The sequence below is a fragment of the Morone saxatilis genome, unplaced genomic scaffold (genome assembly GCF_004916995.1).
Source record: "Morone saxatilis isolate NCDOM2014 unplaced genomic scaffold, NCSU_SB_2.0 Contig5, whole genome shotgun sequence".
Taxonomy (NCBI): Eukaryota; Metazoa; Chordata; class Actinopteri; family Moronidae; genus Morone; species Morone saxatilis.
In genome coordinates, this window is record NW_023340095.1 from 25,454,025 (window position 1) to 25,466,954 (window position 12,930).

Sequence of the window (12,930 nt, forward strand, 5' to 3'; positions counted from 1 at the left end):
TTTGATAAACAGCCTTGTCCTGCATTAGAAAAGTATGCAGTTAAAACAACCAAAGAGCTAATAGAACAAGACTATACTGAATTTTTCAAAACAAAAATATAAAACGCCTTAGTATGTAAAGTATGTAAAAATACAAATACAAAATTCTGACAAGGAGGTTTTCAAGGAGACAATTTAGATTCAGGAAGACGTTGTGTTGACACATTCAACAGCCTGTTCACAACACATTAAAACATTGTGGTTGTACGTGCAACATCAGCTGCATGATTTACCAGTGTTTTTGTTTGCAGGTCATTTATTTTCACACAAGAAAAGAAACCTGAACCTGTGGGATAGGGGGTTGGGGGGAAACATATGTGGTTCAAAAATGGAAAGAAACACTTCATAATTAGTTGTTTATGGAAGATATAAAATGCCTTAATAAAAATAAATCAAACAAAAAAATAAAATGAAATATAAATACACATTAGTTAGCTCTTACTTTTTATTTATGTAATTATTGTGATAATTTAATAACTTTGTTTGTTTTTCATCAGGACATGAATCTTCCATGCCACATTAAAGCAGCTACGATCAATATTTATATAATGTAAATGTGTCAAGTGACAATGACAAAATGTAATGTAATGTTCATCACTATGATGAACATAACATTACATTGCAGCTCCACTCTGCTTAACAGAGCCTTGTGTGGACTCTGCTCATTGTTTAGCTGTCTGGCCTAAAATGTCTAACATTACTGTTTTGGTTCAATCGGACTCAGCCACAACAGGCAGCATTTTCAGTGAAAAAGCTCTAAAAACCCTCCATACACTACCTGCTGGAGTTGGTAGACCAAAACAGAGCTAAAAGAGAATGAATATTGGACAGCTGAATAACAATGTTCCGTAACTCTGTAACGACAAGATGTATAAAGCAACTGTTTGCTAACAAGTTCACCACATCAACTTAAAAGACGATGATGACAGAGGTGCAAGGATGCGCTTGTGTCCAAACCAGTCAGCCCCACATGAGGAACTACTGGCACGCCTGTAGTGTGCAGGAGCAGAGCCAAATGTTGTAAACATTCAGTGCTTATCACAAACCCACTCTGGGGGCATGAGATTTTTCCACATTTATGGCCGCTATATTAACTATTTCCTTTATGCATTAGTTCCATTTCCATGCGCACTAGAAAATTAAAGTTGTTTTTTTTGTCTATAGAGACCTTGCTGGGTCACCCCTATTGTAAATCCTGGTCTGTGTTTTGGTGCTGTTTGGATTACATTATACCATACTGTCTCAAAGTAGCTATATTATGCAAATACAGGCTATAGCTGCTACACAGACAGCATGTTGGAGTTAGGTCTACGCTAAGATACAGGAAGGTTACAAGCTTAGCAGTTCATTTAGTTACTCAGTAGGAATTTTCAGTAAGAATTTAATTCATCCAACTTATTGGAACCAAACAGACATTTCATAACACGAAGTTGACAGTGTGTTGTGTTGGCTGCTCATACAGACTTCAGTGGTAATGTTTCCACAACATCACAATCGCGCTCTGGGTGTCCTTCAGGAGGAAGGAGGGCAGACAGCAGGCAGGCAGCGGTGTTACATGGAGTGTGTGTCAGGGCTGCAGTGTCCCTGCATAAACCGCCGACCGACTGAGGCACAGTGCAGTTTCTCTCTTTGTTAGGTGTGTGTGCAGTAGTCGCTCCTTGGATCCTCTGTGACTGAGAATGCGCTTTATCCCCAGAGCGCTGTGTCAGTTCACTTCATTACTCCGCTTTGATATATTCTATTGTTAGGTGGAGTTATCAGTGCCATCTCCATGTGGATACCAGCAGAAATAGCGCTCATTCCTCTTCTTCTACAGTGCTGTCCCCACGTGAGTCTGCCTTCTTTTATGACAGCAGTATTTATAGTATAAAAGTATTTCTCACCTCTTGGACGCACCTGTTACAGCTCTTTGAATGTGTTTGCAGACGGAAGCTATTCCTCCTGAATGCGACCCAAACTACATCTTACTCCAAGATGAAGTATCCTGTTTGAAACTGCTCAAAACCAACAGGAGCTCCCCCAGCCCAGGAAAACAAGGCGAGTACCATATAATGTCTCTGTCATGACGAGAAAGGGCAATAAAGCTGCTTTTACGCATTGATTTTAGTTTGGAGAGTTTGCAGTTCAGAGAGACCTCAGTGGTTATTGGTTCGACAGAAGGTGTGATGTGGTAAAGCTACAATATTAAGGTATAATATGGGTAACTTGTGACTACCATCAGGTGGACAATGGGGCAATCAACCACTAAACTGGACAAACAGTTTTATTGTTTGAAGGGATTCTCTGACATTTTGGGAAATATGTTTTCTTATAGGCCATTAGATGAAACTATTAATGTTGGTGTAATCTGTCGGTTCACATGTTCAGGTCGCGTTTGTGCTGTATAATTCCCATTATTGCAATTCGGGAATGTTCACAGATTACTCCATGATCCAGCCCTTCAGATAGAGTAGGTGATGGTAATAGTAAAGCAGGACACTTAATTTTTTTATGCACTGGTCATGTTTCAGATTTTGCCTATTTTATAATAATTATAATAGCTTTATTTATATAGCACCTTTTAAAACAGAGTTAACAAAGTGCTTTGACAGACAAAGCAAAACGATAGCTGTGATACACAAAATAAAATCAATGAATACCAAGATACATAAGAGCATAATAGAAGCCATAAAATAAAATGGATTGAATAAAGTAAAAAAAGACGACATCACATAAAGATGAGTCTATAAAAATGGGGTTTAAGAAGTGATTTTACTGTAAGAAGTCACTGACTCTTTGAAACCTTATCTCCTCAGGCAGGTTGTTCCTAAGCCAAGGGGTCCTGATGGCAAAGGCATGGTCACCTTTAGATTTAAACCTCAACTTTAGAACAGCCAGATGTGCTTTAAAAGTGAAAATAATAAACAGGTAGCCAATGAAAGAAGCAGGATTGAGGTGATATAATGTTGTCTGGCCAGTAAGATGCCTTTTGTCATAACACCCAAAATACATGTGTACACATGAGTTAGTTTTACTACACTTTAGTTTAGATTTCACCAAAAGGTAGCATTGATAATGCATCATTTGCATGATGCATTATTTAAACATACAACTTCAGAAAACTTGTAATGGAAGAAATAACTGTCTTAATGTAAGTCATCAACTGGGGAGGTTTCATGGTGATATCCATTAGTTACTATCTTTACCATATTCACCTGTAGTGTCTTGCAAAATGTATGCAAAGCTTTTTTCTCACACTCTGAGCCATAAATCTGCACTTCTGCAGCACTTATACCAAACCTTCCAGTTTTATTCCTATCTATATTCTGAAGGTTTTCACAGAGGGCTTTGTTCATTATGATTCATAATCTGATTTATATCAAAAATTACTAAAAACATGAAGAAAATAGATTTCTTTTATTGCAGCTGGCAGTAGTTTCTGATTTATTAAGTGATAAAAAGGGATATATACAAAATTACCTCCATAAAAACCTCTGACTCTATGTGAACAAAATGAAACAAGAATTTGACTTTATCCAATGTTCAGATTTCTGTTCAGGAAAACCTTGCAAATTAGTGCATCTTAAAGTAGACAATGCCTCATTTTCATATTTGAACAAACAACTCAAGAAAACGTGTGATCAAATAATAATAATACATTTTATATATTAAATAAATATTACTTATCTTCATGTAAGTGATCTATTGGTGAAGTGTCATGCTTATATCGGTTAGTTAAAGGGGAACTTTAACAACTTTTTCAGCTTAATAAACATACGAACCCGTTTTAGGGAAATCATTTGTTGATGGTTAACATGACCCTGTTCTGTTGAAAATGTGACCCCGCACCCCCCTCAAGCACCCCCAGGCGGAAAACCAACCTTTGCAACTCTTGGGGACTTACCGTCCCGGTAAACATTGGAAATAGAAAGTATCGCGAGAACGGAGCGAGAAACACAACGGCTTTACGGCAATTCCACATAAACGCACACGCCGCCTCAATAACGGTTTTAGTGTATAAATTCTCTGGTATTACCCCACCCGGTAGATATTGTCACAAAAAAGTTGCCCGGCGTCAACAAAAACGGCACATCAATGCCAGCGGTTAGAAAAGGGGGAGGAGGTGCCCAAAGTGGAGTTTTTTTTACGACATGTTGTGATAATTACCACGTCCCAGAGCTGTAGGGGAGCTCTGGGGACGTGATATATTCACGAAACATGTCGTTAAAAAAAACCTCACTTGCGCACCCTCCTCCCCCTCTTCTACCGCTGCTGATGCCTTTTTACGCCGGGCAACTTTTTTTGTGTGGAGCAATATCTACCGAGGTGGGTAATACCAGAGAATTATAAACACTTAACCGTTATTGAGGGCGGCGTGGGCGGTTTATGTGGAAATTGGCCGTAAAGCCCTTCGTGTTTTCGGCTCGTTCTCGCGAACTTCCATATTCCAATTACCGGACGGTTCAGTTCCCAAAAAGTTGCCAACGTTGGGTTTTCCGCCTGGGGGTCGCTTGAGGGGGGGGTGGCGGCTGGTCACCATTCTTTTCCCAGACCCAGACAATTATCATCGCTCAGTTACACATATAAGTTAGTTATGATTTTCTAAATAACGCGCTATCTTTTAACTTGAATTATTCAACGCTCTGTTAAAGTTTCCTCCGTGAATAATTGCGATCATTTATGCATAGAATCGCATTATTAGATATAAGCATAAGAAACAACTCAACCAACATTCATAAGTCACTTGTTACAATGTGGAAGAGATAATAGATAAATCGTCTATGTAATCATATTATACTGTTGAGGTTTTTTCATAGGATGACATATTCCATTAGATATATAAACTATACTATAATAATTGTCCAATTATTCATTCCTGTATATGATGTTGATTGCACAGTATTAACTTGGAGTATGTGCTTGCATCAAATGGATTTTTTCTACACCTCCTGAGCCCTCATAAATTCATAGTCGACATATAAACTTGAGCAGGCTCATTGTATAAAGGAAGCCGATTATATCTACATAGATTATCACGCATCATACTGTTTTGAGTTAAGAGTGGAAGTAGAATACATGATGGTTCCAACTGGGATGGCAGTCCCTATAGCGAGCATAAAGCACTGCAAGTCTTAAAAAAAAAAAAGAAAAAAAAAAGATTTAGGCCGCACAATGAGGGATGAAAGGCATTATAAAACTACACAAGAAAAAATCCCTCCCTATATGCCACGCGAGAAAAAAAAGTAATACACAGCACTGACGGGTCAATGCGCATAAGTTCAAATGTGTTAATTAGGAAGCGTGCGATTGCATGTTCATGTATTATATTTATCATTACAAGACAGTAGTTTTTGGCTTAAAGGTAGTTGGTATACTACTAATATCCTCCACATACCTCGATTACTACGACTCCTTGCTGGAGCTCTAATTATTTCACTCATAAATAGGTCGGTGACTATTCGATCTATTTAATGCACTAAATTAAATAATGATTATTCAATTCATGTGATATCATAGATCATGTTTTCTGATTCCCATCTGACTGACAACAACATGGTAACACCACTAGCATCCTGGCAATAGCGTGTGTGTCTACGATCGAGCATTGTGTTAATCTATACAGGCAGAGCTAGTAAGTCTCTTTACTATGTGTGCTCCCTGTGTAATGAAATCTGTGCTACAGTCACTCTGTCGTCGGTCTATATATGATAGTGACCTGAGACATAGAAAACAACAGCATAATTTAACTCAGCAGTAAGAGGTCTTCGTAGCTCAGCATCAACAGAAAGGCAGGATGAGGAAACTATTAGTACTAATTAAGGTTAAAGTGCCGACTGGGTTTTTTGAGAGTACAATCAATATATCCCTCGTAAATTCTTACCGTTCCTAAAATAAAACTTTTGGTTCTTTATACACTATTTCTTTTTTTAGTAGTGTCAATTGTACATTGTTTCCACCTGAAAAATGAAGTCTTGCTGTTCCACACTACCTGTGATGGAAGTCCGGAGTCACAAAAGTGCAAGTTGTGGTATCTTTTCAGTGGTGTAAGCAGAAAGCGTGAATAGAGCCCTGTTTGGCTGCGACTATTTCTGTCTGTTCCCTACCACACAACCGTGCGAGCTAGGTTTATGTTAACAAGTTAGTGAATCTGGGTCCACGTTCTGAACATGTGGCTCAGTCATGGCAGAGCCTGGTTCTGTCTTCCTGTGTGTTCGCGAGTTCGTTGAGCGACACCCTAGCCTGAGCAGTGGGCTCTATGTGCCACCTGATGGCCAGTGATAAACTGGAGGAGCAGAAATTCCCTAAACTCATTCCTTGCCCATCTTGTCCCTGTACAAGAAAACAACGAGCACTATATCATTAGCAAGGTGGGTTATCTGGCTGCAGCATGAGCACAGTGGAACATGTCTTATTATGAATTGTGTAACGTGGGATAATTTGTGTTAACAGAAATACTAAATATACAATATATAAAAGTGTTGCTCGCTCGCTAAAAACCGGTTTCCTATAACAGTGTGTGTAACGATGCCCAGTAAACTGTGGACATTACAACAATTAAGTGAACTTTTTCACAGGGGTGAGTAACTTTCCTTCCTTTCTTTCTGCTCGCACTCAGAGTCTGTGCCAAGTGATTGATGCTTCTGTCCAACATGGGCACAGGCAAGGGTGCCTGGAGACGCAACTGGACAGTTTGCAATCTTTGCTCTGCAATCAACAGGTACACATTAGTACCATACTAATCAAATACTGCAGCAATTTCAGAGCTTGAGTGAATCCCAAGGTGATCGCTTTATGGGCTTCGGCATACTCCCCACGTGCGTAAGCTCCATCAACTGGCATAGAAAAGGTTGTGGTAAAGTACCTCATGGTCTGAGAATCACATGTGCTCATCAGAGAAACATGGTCCTCGCACTTAAGAGCTTATTGTTGAGTACACACGCAGATGATTTACACAACTTTTGGAATTTACACAAACTGAAGGCTGAGGCATTCCAGAGTGGATGGCTTTTCACTAGATATTATTAGCGATTAGGAACATTCGGGATTATAATGATATTGTCTCCACATAATATAAGTTTTTAAAAGAGGTTATGACAACGCATGTTATACGGTTAGTTGATGGATTTGAGCGGCAAGCTGACATTGAAATAAGTGCTTTTACACTACAATTGCCACATTCACTCCTCATCTTTTCTTATTTTTTTTAAGTATATCTTGTGACAGGAAATGGGGGGGCAGAGAGAGAGTGGATGACACTTCGCAGATCAATGTCTGACATATTAAAAAAAAGAGTTAAAACGTATAATATGTATTTTTCAGCTGGAGGTGTCTTTCACATCGAAACAGAAAAAGATGTAGTTCCTCGTGTACAGGATTGGGTACGCGTCATTAAAGCAGCTCTATACGTTTATTGAATAATGGGAGTTGATTTATTAAGTTGCAAAAGATGATGAGTTCCGCTCTGCTTGGAAGTTAAAACAGTCCAACCCAATATACAACATTGGTACAATAATAATGTCTACCTCACGACTGTCAGGAGGAAAAGCCTGAGCGCGCCTGATTCCAGCTTTCCCCTAGGGTAGGCCACCTAACACACAACCCTCAATGCCATCATGTACCCCATGCCAAAAGGCTGAGATAAACACTACACTGCAGGGTCTAGCCTACACTAGGTTCCGACCTCAATCCCCAGCGTACGCCTGCTCAGTCCCTTATATGCATCAGGGCCCTGGACAATTCCCCCACTCCCTCTCTTTTTCTCAAACCCCCCTTTCCGACACTGACTCTTAAACCACCACTGTATAAACAGTATGCATTACATTAATGCCCTCCTGTTTTCCTTTCTTTTCTTTACCCCGTCACTCTTTCAGACACTTCATTCTTTTCGTATCTTTTTATTTATTTTTATATTATTCGATTATATTGGAAAGGACATACATTAAACTTTATTTTTCTGTGTGATTTTTGTGTGATTATTTGTTAATATATAGAATCTTTGTTATAAACATGTCTCTAAATTGCGCCCACAAGTGCATGCCCCAGAAAGGCAAATTCCCTTGTACGAACAAGCTACCTGTAAAAAACTTACTTGCCAATAAACCCAAAGTTCCTGATTCTGTTTATTTGATATAAAACGCAGATAAATCAGTGTTATTCCACTTCACGCTGTCATGTGCTTGCTCACGAAGTGGAATTTACTGCTGCGTGCCAGTGGGCTCGTTCATACAAGCTGGTTAATCAGGTTTAGTGAATGATGTTTTAGTTTCACATGTTTTATTCACTGGTTGTAATTTCCTCCCTAGGCGTTCTATGTCTCACTTAGCGGCACAACTGTCCCCTAGATTTTGAGTATTGTTACGTTCGAGATGGTTTGTGGTTGGTTTGGAGTTAGCGTTAGGGTTGTGTTGTTAATCCGGCACACCCGTCGGGCAGCGGTTCAGGCAGGCCCTAAACATTTTAGGCCGGAGGTCAGGAAATCTGTGTGTGTGGTCTCTGGCAGCAGCCAACGCATGGCGTGCTCGAACTTCAGACTCACACAAAATGATAAAACAGTGAGAAGAAGAGATCCACCACTAATTATCTTCATTCGGGGGACTTGGCATTATCCCTGATTGTAGATCTGCTTTTTTTCACTTCAGTATTGTTTGAATACTTTTTCAATTCAACTCCAATCACAACTTTTATTTGGGGAGTATTCTTTCTTCGCCTTAGCCAAATTTCTATAACATATAGTTATATCTTTTCCAGGACCATACCGTTTTTGGTGTTCGAGGAGTAGATGCAGTTTTAGATTGACTTATGAAGATGGATATTGTGAGTTATATGTTGACCACTTTATTTTTTGTTACTCTTTGAGCCGTCTGCAGTGTGGGAGGTAGAGCTTTTTCATTCTGAACCAATACTCGATCTATATATCTGTTGGCGTGTTTCGTCTCTGGTTTGAGGTATGGCGTGTGTTTCTCTTCAGTCCATCGCTTTTGTCTTCTGTGTTACCGAATGAGTGTGGTCCTGTACAGCGGGGTTTCATGCCTTGGCCCAGTGCGAGTGATGGTAGAATAAGAATTTCTATCTCCGTTTTTACTCCTACCTTGGTTTTACGTGGAAGATCTATTGACTTAGGGTGACAGTTGTTCTCTTCTTGTTGTTTTATTTTATTATTATGAGTTGGTACTATGGCATATCTTTTTATACAATTTAGCGGAGGTTTTTTGGTGATTTCATTATTTTTTTCGTAATATTTGACATGTTTTTCGTGCTTTTTTCTATTATTGTGCCTTCTTCTCAAGTTTTTTTTTCTAGATTTATTGATTTTTTTTCTTTAGCCACTATTACACCTTATATTTATTTTTTTTACCTTTCATATGCATTTTTTGTCCGACACTCTAGTTGAGGTAGCTATGCAAAAATCATATTACGAGTATCTAAGAATCTGGATTTTGAGTTTATCTCATTTGCCGTTTTTCTGGTATGTTGCACATCAGGTAATCGTTTCCAATGGTATTTTAGCATGGTTCTCTTTGGACTGTTGTTTGTGGCTTTGTTTTGTGGTGAATGTGCGGTAGGTTTGTTAACAGTATGTTGATATGCATTCGTGCATGCGTTGTGGAAGGAGGGTTGGTGGTCATTTTATGCAGTCTTGTCTAGTGGACCACGGTGCTCTGTTGTCGTTCCCGATCCCGTCTTTGTTTCAAAGTTGTTGCATTATTGTCATTTTTTTGTGCACGGCGTTTTTACTATCTTTAAATCACATCCAGTCGTTTTTAACTACAGATATGCCACTCTTTAAGTCTCTTGTGTCTTGCGTTTTGTTTTGCTTGCTGTTTTTTTGTGTTCTGTGCTCGCTTGTGTCGCTTCTTTGGGTGATTTTAGTTTTTTACTTGCGGTGAGAAACTGCTATCTACTTGTGTTGAACTTAGTACTGGATTTGTATTTTTACCGTCTTGATGAGTTCAATGTGTTTCCACTCATCTCGTTTTGCAGTGGGTTGTTGTCCTCTGGCATGTCGTTTTTTTTTAGAGGTTGGTTTTTATTTTTGTTCTTTTTTTTGTTTTCTATTTTTCACCTTTGATGCTGGACGCACTAGCTGCCATCTGGGTAGGTGTGGCATTTCCTTTGAGTGGTTGATGGTCTTGTTTTTTGGAACTTCGTGCATTTCAGCGTGCGACTCTGGGTTCCTGCACTATCTAGCAGGATAAGTGGTTGTCGTTTATATTCGTTATGTGCCGTTGCTGTTTCACCTGTGTTGTTTGCTCGGTTGCGGGTGTGTGGTTGATGTTTTTGTTGGCTGTTGTCTGCTTTGTGGTTTCTGACGTTCGTGCTTTCGTGTTTTAGAGGTGTCGTTAAGGGGCCTCAGCCAATATATTAATTAATTAGTGTGCTAGGATTATTAGTCTTTTGCAGTTCTCAGAGGTTTTGGTGGTTTTTGCGAGATTGTTTTTTTTTTTTTTTTTTTTTTCTTCAAGAGTGTTTTGTTATGGTTCTAATTTCAATCATGATTTTCAATTTTGTTATTATTTGGTTTTGCTGGCTTTCGTAGGTTTTCTCCACATAACATCTGCTGTGGGCAATCCTGAATTTTTATACCGAAGATTAAGTGTTATTTAGCGACAACTTTTTTCTCGTTCCTTGGTGGTGGTTTCTTGTGTTTGCGTGTTTTGGGCTGTCGTGTTTTTGCGCTGTGTTTTTTTGGTGGTTGGTTTGTATGTTCGGTTGGTCTGTGTGTGGCTGGTGGGGAGTCATGTTCTGTTATTTTGGAGGAACAATGGTCGATTGGCGGTTGTTTTTTGCTGCGCGTGTTTTAGTTTTTGATTTAGATGTTGGCGTTTTGAGGCTTTTTGTTGTCGTGGTCTGTTGGTTGGTGGTAGATGTTCAGGGTCGTGAGACCTTGACTTGCACTGTTACATCACCAATTTACCAGGAGACCCAACAGTCACGCCGGACCGATCGCGCAGCCAAGCACTCAGGCACGTAGCCAACCCTTCCAGCGCCTTGACGTTGACCGCTTTTTTCCGATTGACAGGTGTCCGTGACATGCCCCGTTCATACTCGCTGCACATCTGGCGCTAAACTTCATTCAGTCCAAATCACTTCCGGCACACACTCCGCCGCAGTACGCAACCAAATACAGTGACCTTCGAGCCAAAGTCACAGTGGCAGTAGGCCACTGTACAGTACAGTGAGACTAGTTCCCATGTAGAATGTGGAGAGCGGGGGAGCTGAGCCAACCTGTGGTTGGGCGGGGTTCAGCATTGCAATAGTGACACTAAGTGGAATATACTTAGTTTCTAATCCAGTTGCCCGCTGGTGTTCCCTTCCACATGCGTCTTTGGAGAAACCAATTGGCAAGGTACCAAGACATTGGCGGGGACGGGGACACTCATCCATACACGTGTACAAAATAAAGCACAGAAAGGGTAAACGGCCAAAAATCCGTAACTTTTTGGTGCGCGTTACGTAAAATGGTAAATGGACTGTACTTGTATAGCGCCTTTTCTAGTACTGCCGCCAACCATCAAACGCCGCTTTTACGATACGTGCCAATTCACCTTTCACACCACATTCACAGCACATTTCACCTTCAGTGTTCCGGCGCAAAGTCCAGTCGAAAAGAAACTGACTCTTCATACACATTCCACGACACACCCGATCTACGCATGGCGAGCAATTTGGGTCTTGCTCCAAGGATCCACTTCAACACCGTGGGCAGGAGGGAGGCGGGATCGAAAACAACTTCCATTGGGGGACGACCGCCCGCCTTCCTGCCTCCCTGACCACCAGCGCGTGGTTTCAGTGAAACCAGGACTGGCTAGACGCGCCAAGTGTAGCTTAGGAACATTAAATTTTGCTTTTGTGTTTCCGATTTTTGGCCTGTTTGCTTGCCCCAACCAAGGACATTGTGGATTTGAAACATTTCTTGTCAACCCAGCATCTTCAAAAAGAAATGCTGTAAAGTTGTTCATTGCGGGGTAAAGTGAACCATCGCCCCTGTCAGCTTAATGAGGTCCCCGGCATCGCTGAAGCAGAGCGTCTACAAAGAAAAAACAGCCATTCCAAGCTAAGGATTGTGACTGTATACCACTTTTTTGGGGGACAGCGAGTTGCCTGCAATCTAACAGGAAACGTTCTCACGCCGCACGTTTGTGCACTGCACTATGCCACCATTAGGCAAACTCATCCATACAAACGGCCGTGAATACCATGCACTCCCCCACCACCCACCCGTCAGAATAAAAACTTTTCTGCCCAACATTTCAGCCCTTTGAGGGACGGACGTTTTTCCCCGGAGGGCCTAACGTCCAGATCACCTTTTTGAGGATGCTGACTGAGAACAATTTTCCAAGAGCACTTTTTCTGAACACTCAAACCTAACCAAATAGACACCCCCCACTGACATCTGAGAGTCAGAGAGGTGTTTTAGCTACACTGAATAGGATCAAAATCTTCTCTTATACAGTACAAATCGGGACACGACAGCCGGCTACAACTACGTGCAATCTGTGCTGTCCATTGAGGCGGACAATTCCATCCCAAAAATCAGGGAAGCTTTAATCGACATGGTGATTAAACCTGTTTGCGTCCAAAGCAGAAAGGCCGTTGGTGTGAGGCTGCTTTTTTAAATAAGGTATGCCAAAAGCACGAAACAACTCTCTCTTCCTAACAAATACTGTTTTTTTTGCTTAGTTTTGTAGATTTATTTTTGGTACATGGTGTTTGCACAATTCGTTGCTGGTACTTTTTCTTATATGTTGTTGTAGCGCCAAATGGTCATCTGCTGATGTGTACAGAGGAGAGGAGCAGACTTTGGGTATGGCTCGCCCAGTGTTCGCATAGAGCACTTGCTAAAACAAAGTATACTGGTTGTGCTGTAACTTGATGTGATGAGCTACTGTTGCTGGCTGTGCTCGAAAGTAT

At 40.6% G+C, this 12,930-nt stretch overlaps 1 protein-coding gene across 1 annotated transcript in view; it reads left to right on the top strand.

Annotated features, from left to right (window-relative positions):
- Nucleotides 1-1,588: 1,588 nt before the first annotated feature.
- The window catches only part of LOC118339225 (secretin receptor-like), a gene marked incomplete in the record, with an annotated part of 20,808 nt that continues 9,466 nt past the window's right edge, over nt 1,589-12,930 (top strand). Inside the window, 2 exon segments of the mRNA XM_035676795.1 lie at nt 1,589-1,867; nt 1,965-2,076. Coding sequence (XP_035532688.1) covers nt 1,811-1,867; nt 1,965-2,076 — 169 coding nt within the window.